The sequence below is a fragment of the Sebastes umbrosus genome, chromosome 1 (assembly GCF_015220745.1).
Source record: "Sebastes umbrosus isolate fSebUmb1 chromosome 1, fSebUmb1.pri, whole genome shotgun sequence".
Taxonomy (NCBI): Eukaryota; Metazoa; Chordata; class Actinopteri; order Perciformes; family Sebastidae; genus Sebastes; species Sebastes umbrosus.
In genome coordinates, this window is record NC_051269.1 from 41,261,517 (window position 1) to 41,274,989 (window position 13,473).

Sequence of the window (13,473 nt, forward strand, 5' to 3'; positions counted from 1 at the left end):
CAACACAGAGGTACTGAAGGACTTTCTGGGAGAAGGATATGTTCGTTCAACCCTTGATGACTTCCTGAGGAGAGCAATGATGAAATCCCTTGAAAGTAAAAATGGCCACCTGGACCTGTTTGTTCGCTTCCTTCATGGCCTCTCTCTGGAGTCCAACCAGAGACTCTTAAGAGGTCTGCTGGGTCGGAGAGACAACAGTCCAGAAATCATCCAGAGAGCCATCAACAACCTGAAGGAGATGAACAGAGATGATATCTCTCCTGACAGAAGCATCAACATCTTCCACTGTCTGACGGAGATGAACGACCACTCGGTACATCAGGAGATCCAAGAGTTCCTGAAGTTAGAGAACAGATCAGAGAAGAAACTCTCAGAGATCCACTGCTCAGCTCTGGCCTACATGCTGCAGATGTCAGAGGAGGTTCTGGATGAGTTGGACCTGAAGAAGTACAACACAACACCAGAGGGACGACGGAGACTGATTCCAGCTGTGAGGAACTGCAGAAAAGCTCTGTAAGTCCAGATGTGATTAACTTTATAGATCAGTGTAGATTAGTAGTTTAGTTCTTCAAATATACACACTATAAAATGATTCCTATGTGTTCCACGTGTTTATTACATAAATAAGTCAGTTGTATTTTGTCACAGATGTTCTTGAGCTGTTTCAAATGTTGAGTTAAAAAATGTTTCAGTAGGTTTTGTTTCTAGCTGTCAAGTTAATGAACACTTGTTCTATTTATTTGTAATAATTGTTACATTTTACAGTTTTTTCTTTTTTATCTTTGGGGTGACGGAGACGACATGTGAACCTGGTAAAACAAATGAAAAAAACTAAAGATCAGCTGTCTGGTGGAGCGCTGGGTCTAACCGGTGTAACGACAGCAACAGAACGTTTGCTGATCCGGCGGGGAGTCGGGGCGGTCCTGGGATCAGAGTTCTGGTGCTGGGGTTTGCTTTCAATAGGCTTTGCACCACATTAAACCTTACCTTGTGTGTTATTCGGCTCATCTCTTTCGTTGGCTTCAAATCCAAACTGTTTCCATGCTGCCGCAGTTTTAGTTTTCTTTGAGACCAGCTCTGCCATGTCTCGTCTCGTCTCGTCTCGTCTCGTCATTCCAAAAATCACTTGAACTTTCTAGTAAACAAACCTCTTCTTGTTTACAAACCAACATAACATCATAATATTACGTTAATCACGTTGTCATATTGCTTATTAGTAATGCAATACAGGCTGGATTTAGCACTGTGACTCTGTTGGCACAGGTTGTTGATGTAGGATACTTTTTAGTTTGCCAGAAGGTGTCATAATGACAAATGTCGGTTCCGCCGGTTAGCATAAAATCAAACCGGTTTAAGTTCGTACACCGGACCGGAAAACCGAAAACCGACCCAACTCTAGCATTAGCCACCGTAAACTACTGGTCATACGAGACAAAGATCGTCGTTGTAAAACCCCTGAGTGTGTTGAATCGAGCAATGGTGCATTTTATTGCTAATGAAGTCAAGTTGTGTTCCATCATCTTGTTTTTAAGTCTTTCCTTTTATTCTGTTACTCACAGAAGGAAACTCCGGTGTTTCTCTCTCTTGTTGCTGTAGAGAAGAGTAGTAACAGGAAATACACAGCTTCCACCAATAACAGCGGTGTGATGAATATATAACAACAGAATGGTAGAATTCAGACTTTTTAAGAGATCTTATACACACCAAAGATCAATGTTGTGTTTTTAATGCTGATACACTGATAACATCTTTCTGATGACATTATGTTGAAAATAATGCAACCTTATTGGTTCATTAATTGTGTTTGTGAGCTGAATACGTTTGATGCTCAGAAAAGAGTGTTAATGACAAAACGCCATGCAGTCATCAAATATATAATTATATGAATGTTTAATTATGTACAGGTCTAATATTATTACACCATTTGTTTAATTTCTCTACCGTTTGGCAGGAGTCACTCAATTTTCCCATTTATGGACGTGAACCTGACAGCAGCAGGTAGCTAGAGGTCAACTTTATCAACTGTGTTATTATTACTTATTCACTGAGTTTTAAAAATGCTTTTCTAATCAAGAAGGCCTCATGCTAACTTTGTGGAGACAGACCTGGGATCAGATCACACTGACAGACTGGACATTAGGGAAGACTCAATGTAACAACATGTTCTCTCTCTTCATCTGCAAGATTAAAGAAAAACAAAGATTAAAAGTCTGCAGGTTTGAGAGAGAGTGATGAGAATTATTGTTTCATGTCAACCAGTGAGATAAGATTAGCTGAACCACTGATGTGAGGAGCAAATGTTAATCAGAGAAGTATATATCAAACTGTTTAGTCATCAAATGCATGAAGTAAATATAAACTGTCCTCTTTCATAATAACATATTTTGTAATTTTTGTGTCATGACAGCTTTTCTCACTGTGGACTCTCAGATACTCACTGTGAAGTTGTGGCCTCAGCTTTGAAGTCCAACCCCTCCCATCTGAGAGAGCTGGACCTGAGTAACAACAACCTGCAGGATTCAGGAGTGAAGCTGTCTGCTGGACTTGAGAGTCCAAACTGTAGACTGGAGACTCTGAGGTCAGTTCACTGACTGTAGCTTATGTAGTTTGTACACACACTCTCTACGCACACAGGAGAGGCTTCAGTTGGTTGTAATCTCCTCACCTCACCGTTATATACCGCCAGATCCTACACACTGGACCTTTAAACACAGACCTTATTTCAGGCATCTAACTAAAAACCCATTCAAATAACCCATTGACCTCCAGACGAGGGAACAGGAAGTGCTAAAATGCTGACTCATTTCTGGGTTTTAGGACTCATTCCTGTAGCGCTCTATTTGAACATGTCTAAAGGTGCAGCACTCTTCAACAAACACGTATTGCACCAATTTAAAGGCACATAAGTGATGATTATGAACGACACCATCTAATTAGAGGTTTCTATGGTTCTAAGTTATTCCCACGTTCTTTTTGACAGCAGATCTAACTGTGTTCTGCTTTCATGTCAGCATTGGCTTATTATTTGAAGCAAAAACCAAATAAATATTCTGCATCAGAAACATCTTTGCAGGTTAAAATTTTTTTCAAGTCCATCTCAATACAATACTCACATGTTCATATGTACATTCAAAGAGTTATTGATGTTGAGTGTTACGAGATGAGGACTAAATCCACAGTCTTGTTCTTTGTTAAATGACCTGTAAAGTTGATCTTAAGCTAATCGGAGGCGTCAGCAGTCTGAGTTATATCTATAAGGGCTGGGTGACTTGGACAAAATCAAATATCACAATATGTTTGACCAAATACTTTGATATCGATGTTGCGACAATATTGTAGGGTTGACTATTGGTGGTTCCACAAAATATTTACACAATGAAGTTTTTGATAAATAATCATCAGTAATGTGGATATAATGAGTAAGTGTAAATGAAAAATAATAGAACATCTAGAACAGTCTGGTAAGTTCAGGGAATTACATCACTTTACTGTAATGTAGCCTTTAAAACCAGGAAAAGATGACACTGATGCCATATCACGATATGTATCGCAATTTTTATTTAACGATTTTGAAATAGAGTTTTTAATGCCAGAATCGATATATTTGCTCCATCTGAGTCTATGAGGAGGTAGAAGGAAGTTACCGCTTTTATTGTTGTAGTCTGAGTAACGTGACGTCATATCTGTTCTGTATCCGTTCCAACCAAAACAAACCGCCGCGAGCAGAAACGAGAAAGTATTAAACATTGGCGGGTCAGCGTGGATATGACCTGCACCCTCACATGTTAAATACCAGTGTGGTAAACACTACACATCCAGTAAAGGATGGAAACACTTTGGGTTTCACACATTGACAGGAAAAGCAGAGCTAGACATCACGGCTAAAGCTGCATGCTAACTCTGTCACGGACAGGAAACGTTATCGTATCACGGTAACGTTGCGGTCGAGCCGGCCATCGCTCTCGTTTCCGTGGTCAAATGGGCCGACGCTACAACTGTAGAGCACCCAGATACTGACATTTATGTTAAATGCATTCAAACGGCCCCGATGGAGCTGACCATGGATGGATAAAGAGAACGGAGCTGACGGGAGAGCTAGAGGAGGACTTGGAGAAGTTAGAGGAAGTAGACACGTGGGTCTACGTCCGGTTTTCAAAATAAGGTGTTAACAAAGGGAACTGTATATACAAAATACATCTATGGAAATAAGATTGATGGATTATATTCACCAGAAGTATAAAACATTACATTTCCCTTATAAATTAAAAACAAAATACCACTAATCTGTGAAGGAAATGTCTTTATTCTTTGATTTTTAGGTTGCTGGAAAAAGTTTAATAAATAATTCCTGATAATGACTGATATATTTGACTTCAGGACATCTCTGACTACATACATGCTGAAAATCAAACATTTTTACTGGATTCATTTAGAGATTTTCCAAAGTAAAAGTCCCTAGAAGTGTATGATTCAACTTTTTCCCCATGGTCTAGTGTTAAAAAAGTTAACAAAAATCACAATAAATCGCAAAATCGTATCACAATACTTAGAAATCACAATACATATCGAATCAGGAGATAGTTGAATCGTCCCAGCCCTAGTAAACACCCACTTGATTTGTCTGAGTCAGACTGCTGAATCTTCATATTACTTTCCGTTGAACTTATGAAGTAATTTCTTACAGTGTAGTTGTGTTATGAAGGGACCACTTCACAGGAGGAATGATTACTGCCACCAATAACTCTTTTAATGTACATATGACATGTGGTTGTTGTTTATAGACACACAAATGTGGACCCTTCCTGTAGATTAAATAAACCTGCTAAGCTACCAAATACAGTGAGAAGAAGGCCATGTAATAAATGAAATAATGAAGTCCAACAAGTCTGATTTAATATTGATCCTCTAATTCCAGACTTGACAGAGATCAGCAGCATGTTATTGATGTGTGTTGACTTGAACAGGTGTATGAATGTTGTGGTGACATCTGGATGATGTCTGTAGAAGGCTGACATTATGATGATCCACAATAACACAATGACAAAGTCACTCTACTCATTTTAGGGAAAAGATCATTGATTAGGACATAGTGATGTTGAGCTACACATTTAAAACCTGAACACATCTGATTTGATTAAAAAGTGATTTTTATCGTCATCATTTATTCTTTATTCAGATTGAGGAGCTGCGGTTTGTCAGAGATAAGCTGTGCTTCTCTGGCCTCAGCTCTGAAGTCCAACCCCTCCCATCTGAGAGAGCTGGAGCTGAGTGGAAACAATAAGCTGAAGGATTCAGGAGTGAAGCTTCTGTGTGGTTTTCTGGAGAGTCCACACTGTAGACTGGAGACTCTGAGGTCAGACACCATTTTTTTACTTCTGTACTGAGATTAATATGATGTGAAAGTCGTGGTGACACTAAACTGCAGACGTAAGGCTGATATTATACTGATCCACACTGAGTACCTTAATGCTAAAGGACATTTTCTTCTTCAGTGGTTTAGTCCATTGACTGTGGCAGAGCAATGTTGAGCTACTAGGGGTGTGACGATTCACTCAGCTCACGATACGATACGATGCACGATATCTGGTTCACGATCTCGATACGATATTATAACAATAATTTTAACAAAACTTGAATAATGAAAATATATTACTGAAAAAGTAGTTTTTTATTTAAAAGACACAAAATACAAAAACATCACACAACTTCTATGCTAATTTTGTCCGACTCCTCCATTAATGCCTGGCTGCAAATCAGCTGCAAATGCACTAACCACACCAGCACTAGAGATGTGACGGTGTACTAACCACACCAGCATTAGGGATGTGACGGTGCTCTAACCACACCAGCATTAGGGATGTGACGGTGTACTAACCACACCAGCTCTAGAGATGTGACGGTGTACTAACCACACCAGCATTAGGGATGTGACGGTGTACTAACCACACCAGCACTGAGGATGTGACAGTGCTCTAACCACACCAGCACTAGGGATGTGACGGTGCACTAACCACACCAGAACTAAGGATGTGACGGTGCTCTAACCACACCAGCACTAGGGATGTGACGGTGCACTAACCACACCAGCACTGAGGATGTGACGGTGCACTAACCACACCAGCACTAGGGATGTGACGGTACACTAACCACACCAGCACTAGAGATCTGACGGTGCTCTAACCACACCAGCACTAGGGATGTGACGGTGGTCTTACCACACCAGCATTAGGGATGTGACGGTGCTCTAACCACACCAGCACTAGGGATGTGACGGTGCTCTAACCACACCAGCACTAGGGATGTGACGGTTCACTAACCACACCAGCTCTAGAGATTTGACGGTGAGGAAATATTCCCACCGGTTAATAAACTTGTGATATCACCGTTGTTACTGATTAAACCGGACATTTTACAGGAAAAGATGACGGTCAAAATGTGTAGCTTTCTTACTTTGATGTTTACCGTCGGGTGGCTGGCGGTGTGTTTGGCCTCTCCTGTCTAGCATTTGCTGCGGGGCTGCAGGGGTCTACCTGGCGCCGCACCCACCGGCTGTGACCGCTCCGTCCTCCTCGCGGCGATTAACGTTACCTCATTAACGTTATGGTTCCCTTATATCATCGGGTTTAAATCTGAAATATTGCCAAGTAGGCGCGCTTGCTTTTCGCTTCGACACCAAATCCTCCGCCATCTCTCGGTTTGCCAACTCTCTCTGGTCAACGTGTGTGTGAAATATGACACCTGCCGCTCTGAGCTGACTCCTTAAGATGCGTTCACTGTCAGATTGAAGCGCCCGTCGTCCGACTATCTATTGATAACATTCCACAAAAATTAACTAAATGGGTTTTATTTCTATAAAAAAAAAAAAAGCAAGCCGACGGTGGGGGGCGGTGCTTCACCTATTGGTCTGAACTCAGAGCGCCCTCGTCTGTTCAAACAAAGCACTGAAAAAGACGAGAGACTGCAGATCAGTGCTGGTATGACTAGATGTACCTATGATGCCCTGATATCACTATATCAGTTTTTCATCTCGACGATGCATATCGTCACGTTTTTATATCACTATATTTCGTGGCATGATATTTCATCAAATCCCTATGAGCTACACATTTAAAACCTTAATATATCACAACTCTTGACTTTCAACATGTTTCTTTTTTCAAAGAAATGATAATAAAAAATACATAAGCATTAAGAATAAATAAATAATCTCTATTTCAGCTATCAGACAATAACAAATATATTCAGTATTTGTTTTTTCTAAGAAAAGAAACATGAATCTATATGATGCTTATACTGACTGAATAGTTTAAACTGAAGACGCTTTGATTTTATGACTCCACTATTCCTAAAATATATAAAGTATATTGTAGATGTCTTATCTTATATATCTTTTATTCACATTTTAACAAAATCCATCCTGACATATTTGACATCTTTAGAAACTTTGAGATCTTGAGTTGAATCTTGAATCAGTTTCTGTGGTTTTTATTTGTGTTTGGCTGCTCAACATGAGTTTGTATAGATGGATCCACTGGTGGAGCTGTCAGAGTTTAAGAGGTGAAGTCACTACGTCTTTATTGAATTAGCAGCACGTTGTCATTAATATTAATGAGAGCTCTGTTTCACTTTTTGTATTTTACAGTTTTTAACCTGCATCCTGTTGGCTTCAGGTGTTTGGAGTTTACATTTTCTAAACTTTTACGTTCTAAACCTTCTTCCGCTCTGAACACATTATTAAACATTGAATGATTTTAAGCAGGAACGTTGTCTTCTAAACTTATATCATTTATTCTTTATTCAGATTGAGTGAATGCAGTTTGTCAGAGATCAGCTGTGCTTCTCTGGTCTCAGCTCTGAAGTCCAACCCCTCCCATCTGAGAGAGCTGGATCTGAGAGGAAACGAGCTGAAGGATTCAGGAGTGAAGCTCCTGTGTGGTTTTCTGGAGAGTCCACACTGTAGACTGGAGACTCTGAGGTCAGACACCATTTTTTACTTGTGTACTGAGATTAATATGATGTGAAAGTTGTGGTGACACTAAACTGCAGACATAAGGCTGATATTATACTGATCCACACTGAGTATCTTAATGCTAAAGTACATTTTCTTCTTCAGTGGTTTAGTCCATTGACTGTTGCAGAGCAATGTTGAGCTACACATTTAAAACCTTAATATATTACAACTCTTGACTCTCAACATGTTTCTTTTTTCAAAGAAATGATAATAAAAAATACATAAGTTTGAAGAATAAATAAATAATTTGTATTTCAGCTATCAGTCAATAACAAATAAATTTCAGTATTTGTTTTTTCTAAGAAAAGAAATATGAATCTATATGATGCTTATACTGACTGAATAGTTTAAACTGAAGACGCTTTGATTTTATGACTCCACTATTCCCAAAATATATATATTGTAGATGTCTTATCTTCTATATCTTTTGTTCACATTTCCACAAAATCCATCCTGACATATTTGATATCTTTGTAAACTTTGAGATCTTGAGTTGAATCTTGAATCAGTTTCTGTGGTTTTTATTTGTGTTTTGCTGCTCAACACGAGTTTGTATCGATGGATCCACTGGTGGAGCTGTCAGAGTTTAAGAGGTCACTACATCTTTATTGAAGTAGCAGCACGTTGTCATTAATATTAATGAGAGCTCTGTTTCACTGTTTGTATTTTACAGTTTTTAACCTGCATCCTGTTGGCTTCAGGTGTTTGGAGTTTACATTTTCTAAACTTCTACGTTCTAAACCTTCTTAAGCTCTGAACACATTATTAAACATTGAATGATTTCAAGCAGGAACGTTGTCTTCTAAACTTACATCATTTATTCTTTATTCAGATTGGAGAGGTGCAGTTTGTCAGAGATCATCTGTGCTTCTCTGGCCTCAGCTCTGCAGTCCAACCCCTCCCATCTGAGAGAGCTGGATCTGAGTCACAACAAGCTGCAGGATTCAGGAGTGAAGCTGCTGTCTGGTTTTCTGGAGAGTCCACACTGTAGACTGGAGACTCTGAGGTCAGTTCACTGACTCTCTGTTACTATTATAGATCTTATATCTTTAATTAACAATTAAACCTGATTTATGTACAAACATAACTTACATCCATAAAGTTGTTAATGTCCTTTTCTTCATATTTTCATGTTTCTTGAACTAAATTCAGTCTGCAGTCACAAAAGACTTGTTTCTTAAAGAAAGTGTAGAAAATGTCCACTGTTAGTTGTTAAAGTAAATTAATGTTTATCATTGTTGGTAAATGGTCACATCTGGATACAGAAGATCCTCTGAACTAACATTTGCTTTAAATTGATCAAGTTTACTTCATGAAGTAGAAATATTTCTCTGGTTTCTGATTGTTTCAACGTATTCCACAAATAATGTCTGATCATTGATATTGATCCTTCAGCACACACACATAGATGAAGACAGAGATCAGCAGCATGTTATTGATGTGTGTTGACATGAACAGGTGTATGAATGTTGTGGTGACATTTGGATGATGTCTGTAGAAGGCTGACATTATGATGATCCACAATAACACAATGACAAAGTCACTCTACTCATTTTAGGGAAAAGATCATTGATTAGGACATAGTGATGTTGAACACATGATGTTAAACATTTAAAACCTGAACACATCTGACTGAATTATAAAGTGATTTTTATCTTCATCATTTATTCTTTATTCAGATTGTGGTTCTGCAGTTTGTCAGAGATCAGCTGTGCTTCTCTGGCCTCAGCTCTGAAGTTCAATCCCTCCCATCTGAGAGACCTGGAGCTGGGTGGAAACAACCTGAAGGATTCAGACGTGAAGCTGCTTTCTAATCTTGTAAAGAGTCCACACTGTAGACTGGAGACTTTGAGGTCAGTAGAGGGTTCGTAGTCGGTCCATGCTGGTTTCAGCAGTATTGTTGTGATGTGTTTCCTCAGGTAAGCTGTGAGAGGAGAACAGTGACACACGGAGAGAGAGAACAGTCAGCCAATCAGATCAGCCAGAAGCTTTTTGTGATCATGTGTTAGAGTTGATGTGAAGAAGACGTTGCTGTTGTGTTCATGTCTCCAGGAAATAAAGCTGGATTACAGCTGACAGCATCACATCATGTATAGAGACAGTGGTCCTCATCCATCAAACTGTCGTACCATCAAATCTGATCAGAAAGTCTTTTTTCTCTCATTGATCAGTTCATCTCTGTCACAGCTCTGAGATCATTCTGACTGAAGCCTCAAATCACTGGCTCTTATTTCATAGAATCATGGTTACATTTAGTAACCATGATGTAGTCTGCCCAAAGAGCTATTAAAGGAGGGTAACGGGATGAGGGTGTGGAGTTTTAGTGTCTTTATTAACTCGTTCCAGTCACTAGGAGCAGCAAACTGGAATGAGTGACGACCAGAGGAGGTGCAGACTTTAGGAACGACCATACTGATGAATTTGCTAGAACATAAGTTTCGGTTACTGTTGGAGGTATTGAGTAGTGAGCGGAGATATGGAGGTTGGTTTTGCCAATGATAGTTTTATAAATGAACTGTGTGCTGCATCAGTGACTGACAGCTGATGAAGGGAGTCTCTGTAAACACTGATTCATGACTTCTGTTCTCTTCTCTCATCAGATGGAAGCCGTGATCTCTGTCAGAGTGAGTGATCAGAAGAGTGGATGTGTTGAGAGGATCAGCCGTGTCCTGATGATCCACAGAGGTTCACCACCTGGACCTGCATCTTATTTTGTCTTTTTTTTTTATTCATTCATATATTCTGAACCCAACATGCCTCTGCAGAATAGTTCAGTTTATGGCAACATAACTGTAGATTAACACATTTAAATAGATCTTTCTGCTTTGCTTTGTGTCGCAGCTCCACTCTGTGGAACGATGGAGTTTTGTTGTTTATTTCCACATATTTCTAAATAACAGTGGAAGTTAATAAAGTTACCCTATTAAAACCGAGCCCTCAGGAAGAGCGCCGAGCTACGATGCCAATTTTCCTAGTGGCCAAACGACAATACTACAACTTCCGTGTCCGTCACATGATGCCATTGGGCCCAAAAATACTTTTCCCCACAGACTTACATTGGGAAAGAGACGTCTGAGACCAGGTTGGTGACCAGCATGAGGAGGAGGTGCCAGGCTGTTGTGGCTGCGTATGGATCTTCCACCGCTACTGAGGCTCCTGACGGTGTATTAAATGAATAAAGTGTAAAATTGCCAATATGTCTTGTTTGTTGTTTGTTACTGATAGAGAGTTCAATCATCCAATCCACCAAACAACTCAAATCAAGAGTCAGTACCAACAGGAGAATACACTGTTTAGCATCGGCAGAGAATTTTGGCAAATGTTTCTTGGGCGCTACCCACATAATCAGCTGTGCTGCTCATCCCACAAATGCATGATCCTTACAAGTTGGACATCATTGTGAAGGTAAATAAACAGGCTTTCCAACGATGTAAAATACAATGACCATTAGCATTGTAACAACAGAGACATAGACAACCAAACAAAAAATTTCAAACTTTTTTTCTGAGTTTATATACAATGATAACTATTTTTGTGTGCATTGAAAAATATTTTTGTGGAGAGAATCATTTATATATAAATCACAAAATACATTTGGGAATCCTTCTCTGCGCATTCATTACTATTGAGAGACTGATCTGACTCCATATTGTGACCCTAACCCTGAATCAAAAGTGAATGTTACATGCTTATGAAGGAATTTGACAGTGGTTATTACCCTTCTACCAACAAAGCATATCACTTAAAATGATCATTAATGATAAATGAGAGTATGGATGATATTGCGACTTCATAAATAGCAGCAAAGAGACTTTGACAAGTACTTTGATGGCGGATTTGGAGCTTTCCACGTAGCACAAATGGCATTTTCCAGACAGTGAACAGTGACTCAAGACTTTTGTTTTCCAACATTTCTTCTTGTGTTAAAGTCATGTAAAATAACATAAAGTTAAATGAATAAATAAATAAAATAGGGCTGTCAATCGCTTCAAATATTTAATCAAGATTAATTTCATGATTTTCCATGGTTAATCACAATTAATTGCACATTTTTTTATCTGTTCTAAACGTACCTTAAAAGGAGATTTGTCAAGTATTTAATACTCTTATCAACATGGGAGTGGACAAATATGCTGATTTATGCAAATGTATGTATATATTTATTATTGTAAATCAATTAACAACACAAAACAATGACAGATATTGATCCAGAAACCCTCACAGGTACTGCATTTAGCATTAAACAATATGCTCCAATCATAACATGGCAAACTGCAGCCCAACAGACAACAACAGCTGTCAGTGTGTCAGTGTGCTGACTTGACTACGACTTGCCCCAAACTGCATGTGATTATCATAAAGTGGGCATGTCTGTAAAGGGGAGACTCGTGGGTACCCATAGAACCCATTTACATTCACTGATCTGGAGGTCAGAGGTCAAGGGACCCCTTTGAAAATGGACATGACAGTTTTTCCTCGTCAAAATTTAGCGTAAGTTTGGAGCGTTATTTAACCTCCTTCACGACAAGTTAGTATGACGTGGTTGGATTCCCTAGATTTTAAAGTTTCATTTGATGCCAGTATCTTCATTATAACTTTAAAACTGACGTGTTATTATCCTGTTAACTTTGACAGCTCTAAAATAGATAATTAAATAAATAAAACCCTTACCATTACCTTTTTTATTATCAGTCATATATTGTTTGGGTTTTTTTTGTCCTTATTGGCAATAGCTTGCCAAATTAATTGTATCCTATGGAGGACCACAAGAGTCAAGAAAATAGTAATAAAGCATTTAATTGATTAACAACTAATTGTACAATAAAAATAGGCATTAATAAATTTGTTTACAAATTAATTAATTAATCCATGAATAAATGGACTATATTACAAAGAAAATCATTATTTTACTAATTAATGGGCAATAAAAAGAAAAATATTATTTAATTTACAAATGCAATATTAATACATCAATAAAAAGTTCAAGTTAAAAAAAGGATTTACACAAAAACCCCATAAAAAATCATTTAAAAATACATGAATGCATTTATAAATGCATAATGGAATTTAAAAATCTATTTGAAAATGAAGTTTAAAAAGAGAAATAAATAAATGGATTTTAAAAAATGTAATCATGATTGTATTTTATGTATATGAATGCCGTATGCAGGTGCACACCTGTAGACTGTTTGTAGAGCTGGTAGTGGAGCGGATAACAGATGCAGTCAAATCGTGCAAATAGTGATACAAGCACCAAATTTGGCATGATGATGGCCGAGGGGTCACTAAGCAAATATACACGATTGGCCACCTGAAAATCCAAGATGGCCACCAAATTGACCTGCTGATAATGGTTTCTCTCATAGAAATGCATCTACTTGGTCGATTTGAGTGATCTTGGTGTCAAATTATATGTTTTCTAGCATATTGGATCTAATTTTTATAGTTTTAACAATTTTTAA

General features: G+C 38.4%; 1 protein-coding gene across 1 annotated transcript in view; it reads left to right on the plus strand.

Annotated features, from left to right (window-relative positions):
• The window catches only part of LOC119496304 (NLR family CARD domain-containing protein 3-like), a 37,863-nt gene extending 26,738 nt beyond the window's left edge, over window positions 1-11,125 (plus strand). Inside the window, exons 10-11 of the mRNA XM_037783497.1 lie at window positions 5,177-5,353; window positions 10,612-11,125. Coding sequence (XP_037639425.1) covers window positions 5,177-5,353; window positions 10,612-10,624 — 190 coding nt within the window. The 3' untranslated portion in view covers window positions 10,625-11,125. The remainder of the gene's footprint in view (window positions 1-5,176; window positions 5,354-10,611) is intronic.
• The last annotated feature ends 2,348 nt before the right edge of the window (window positions 11,126-13,473 follow it).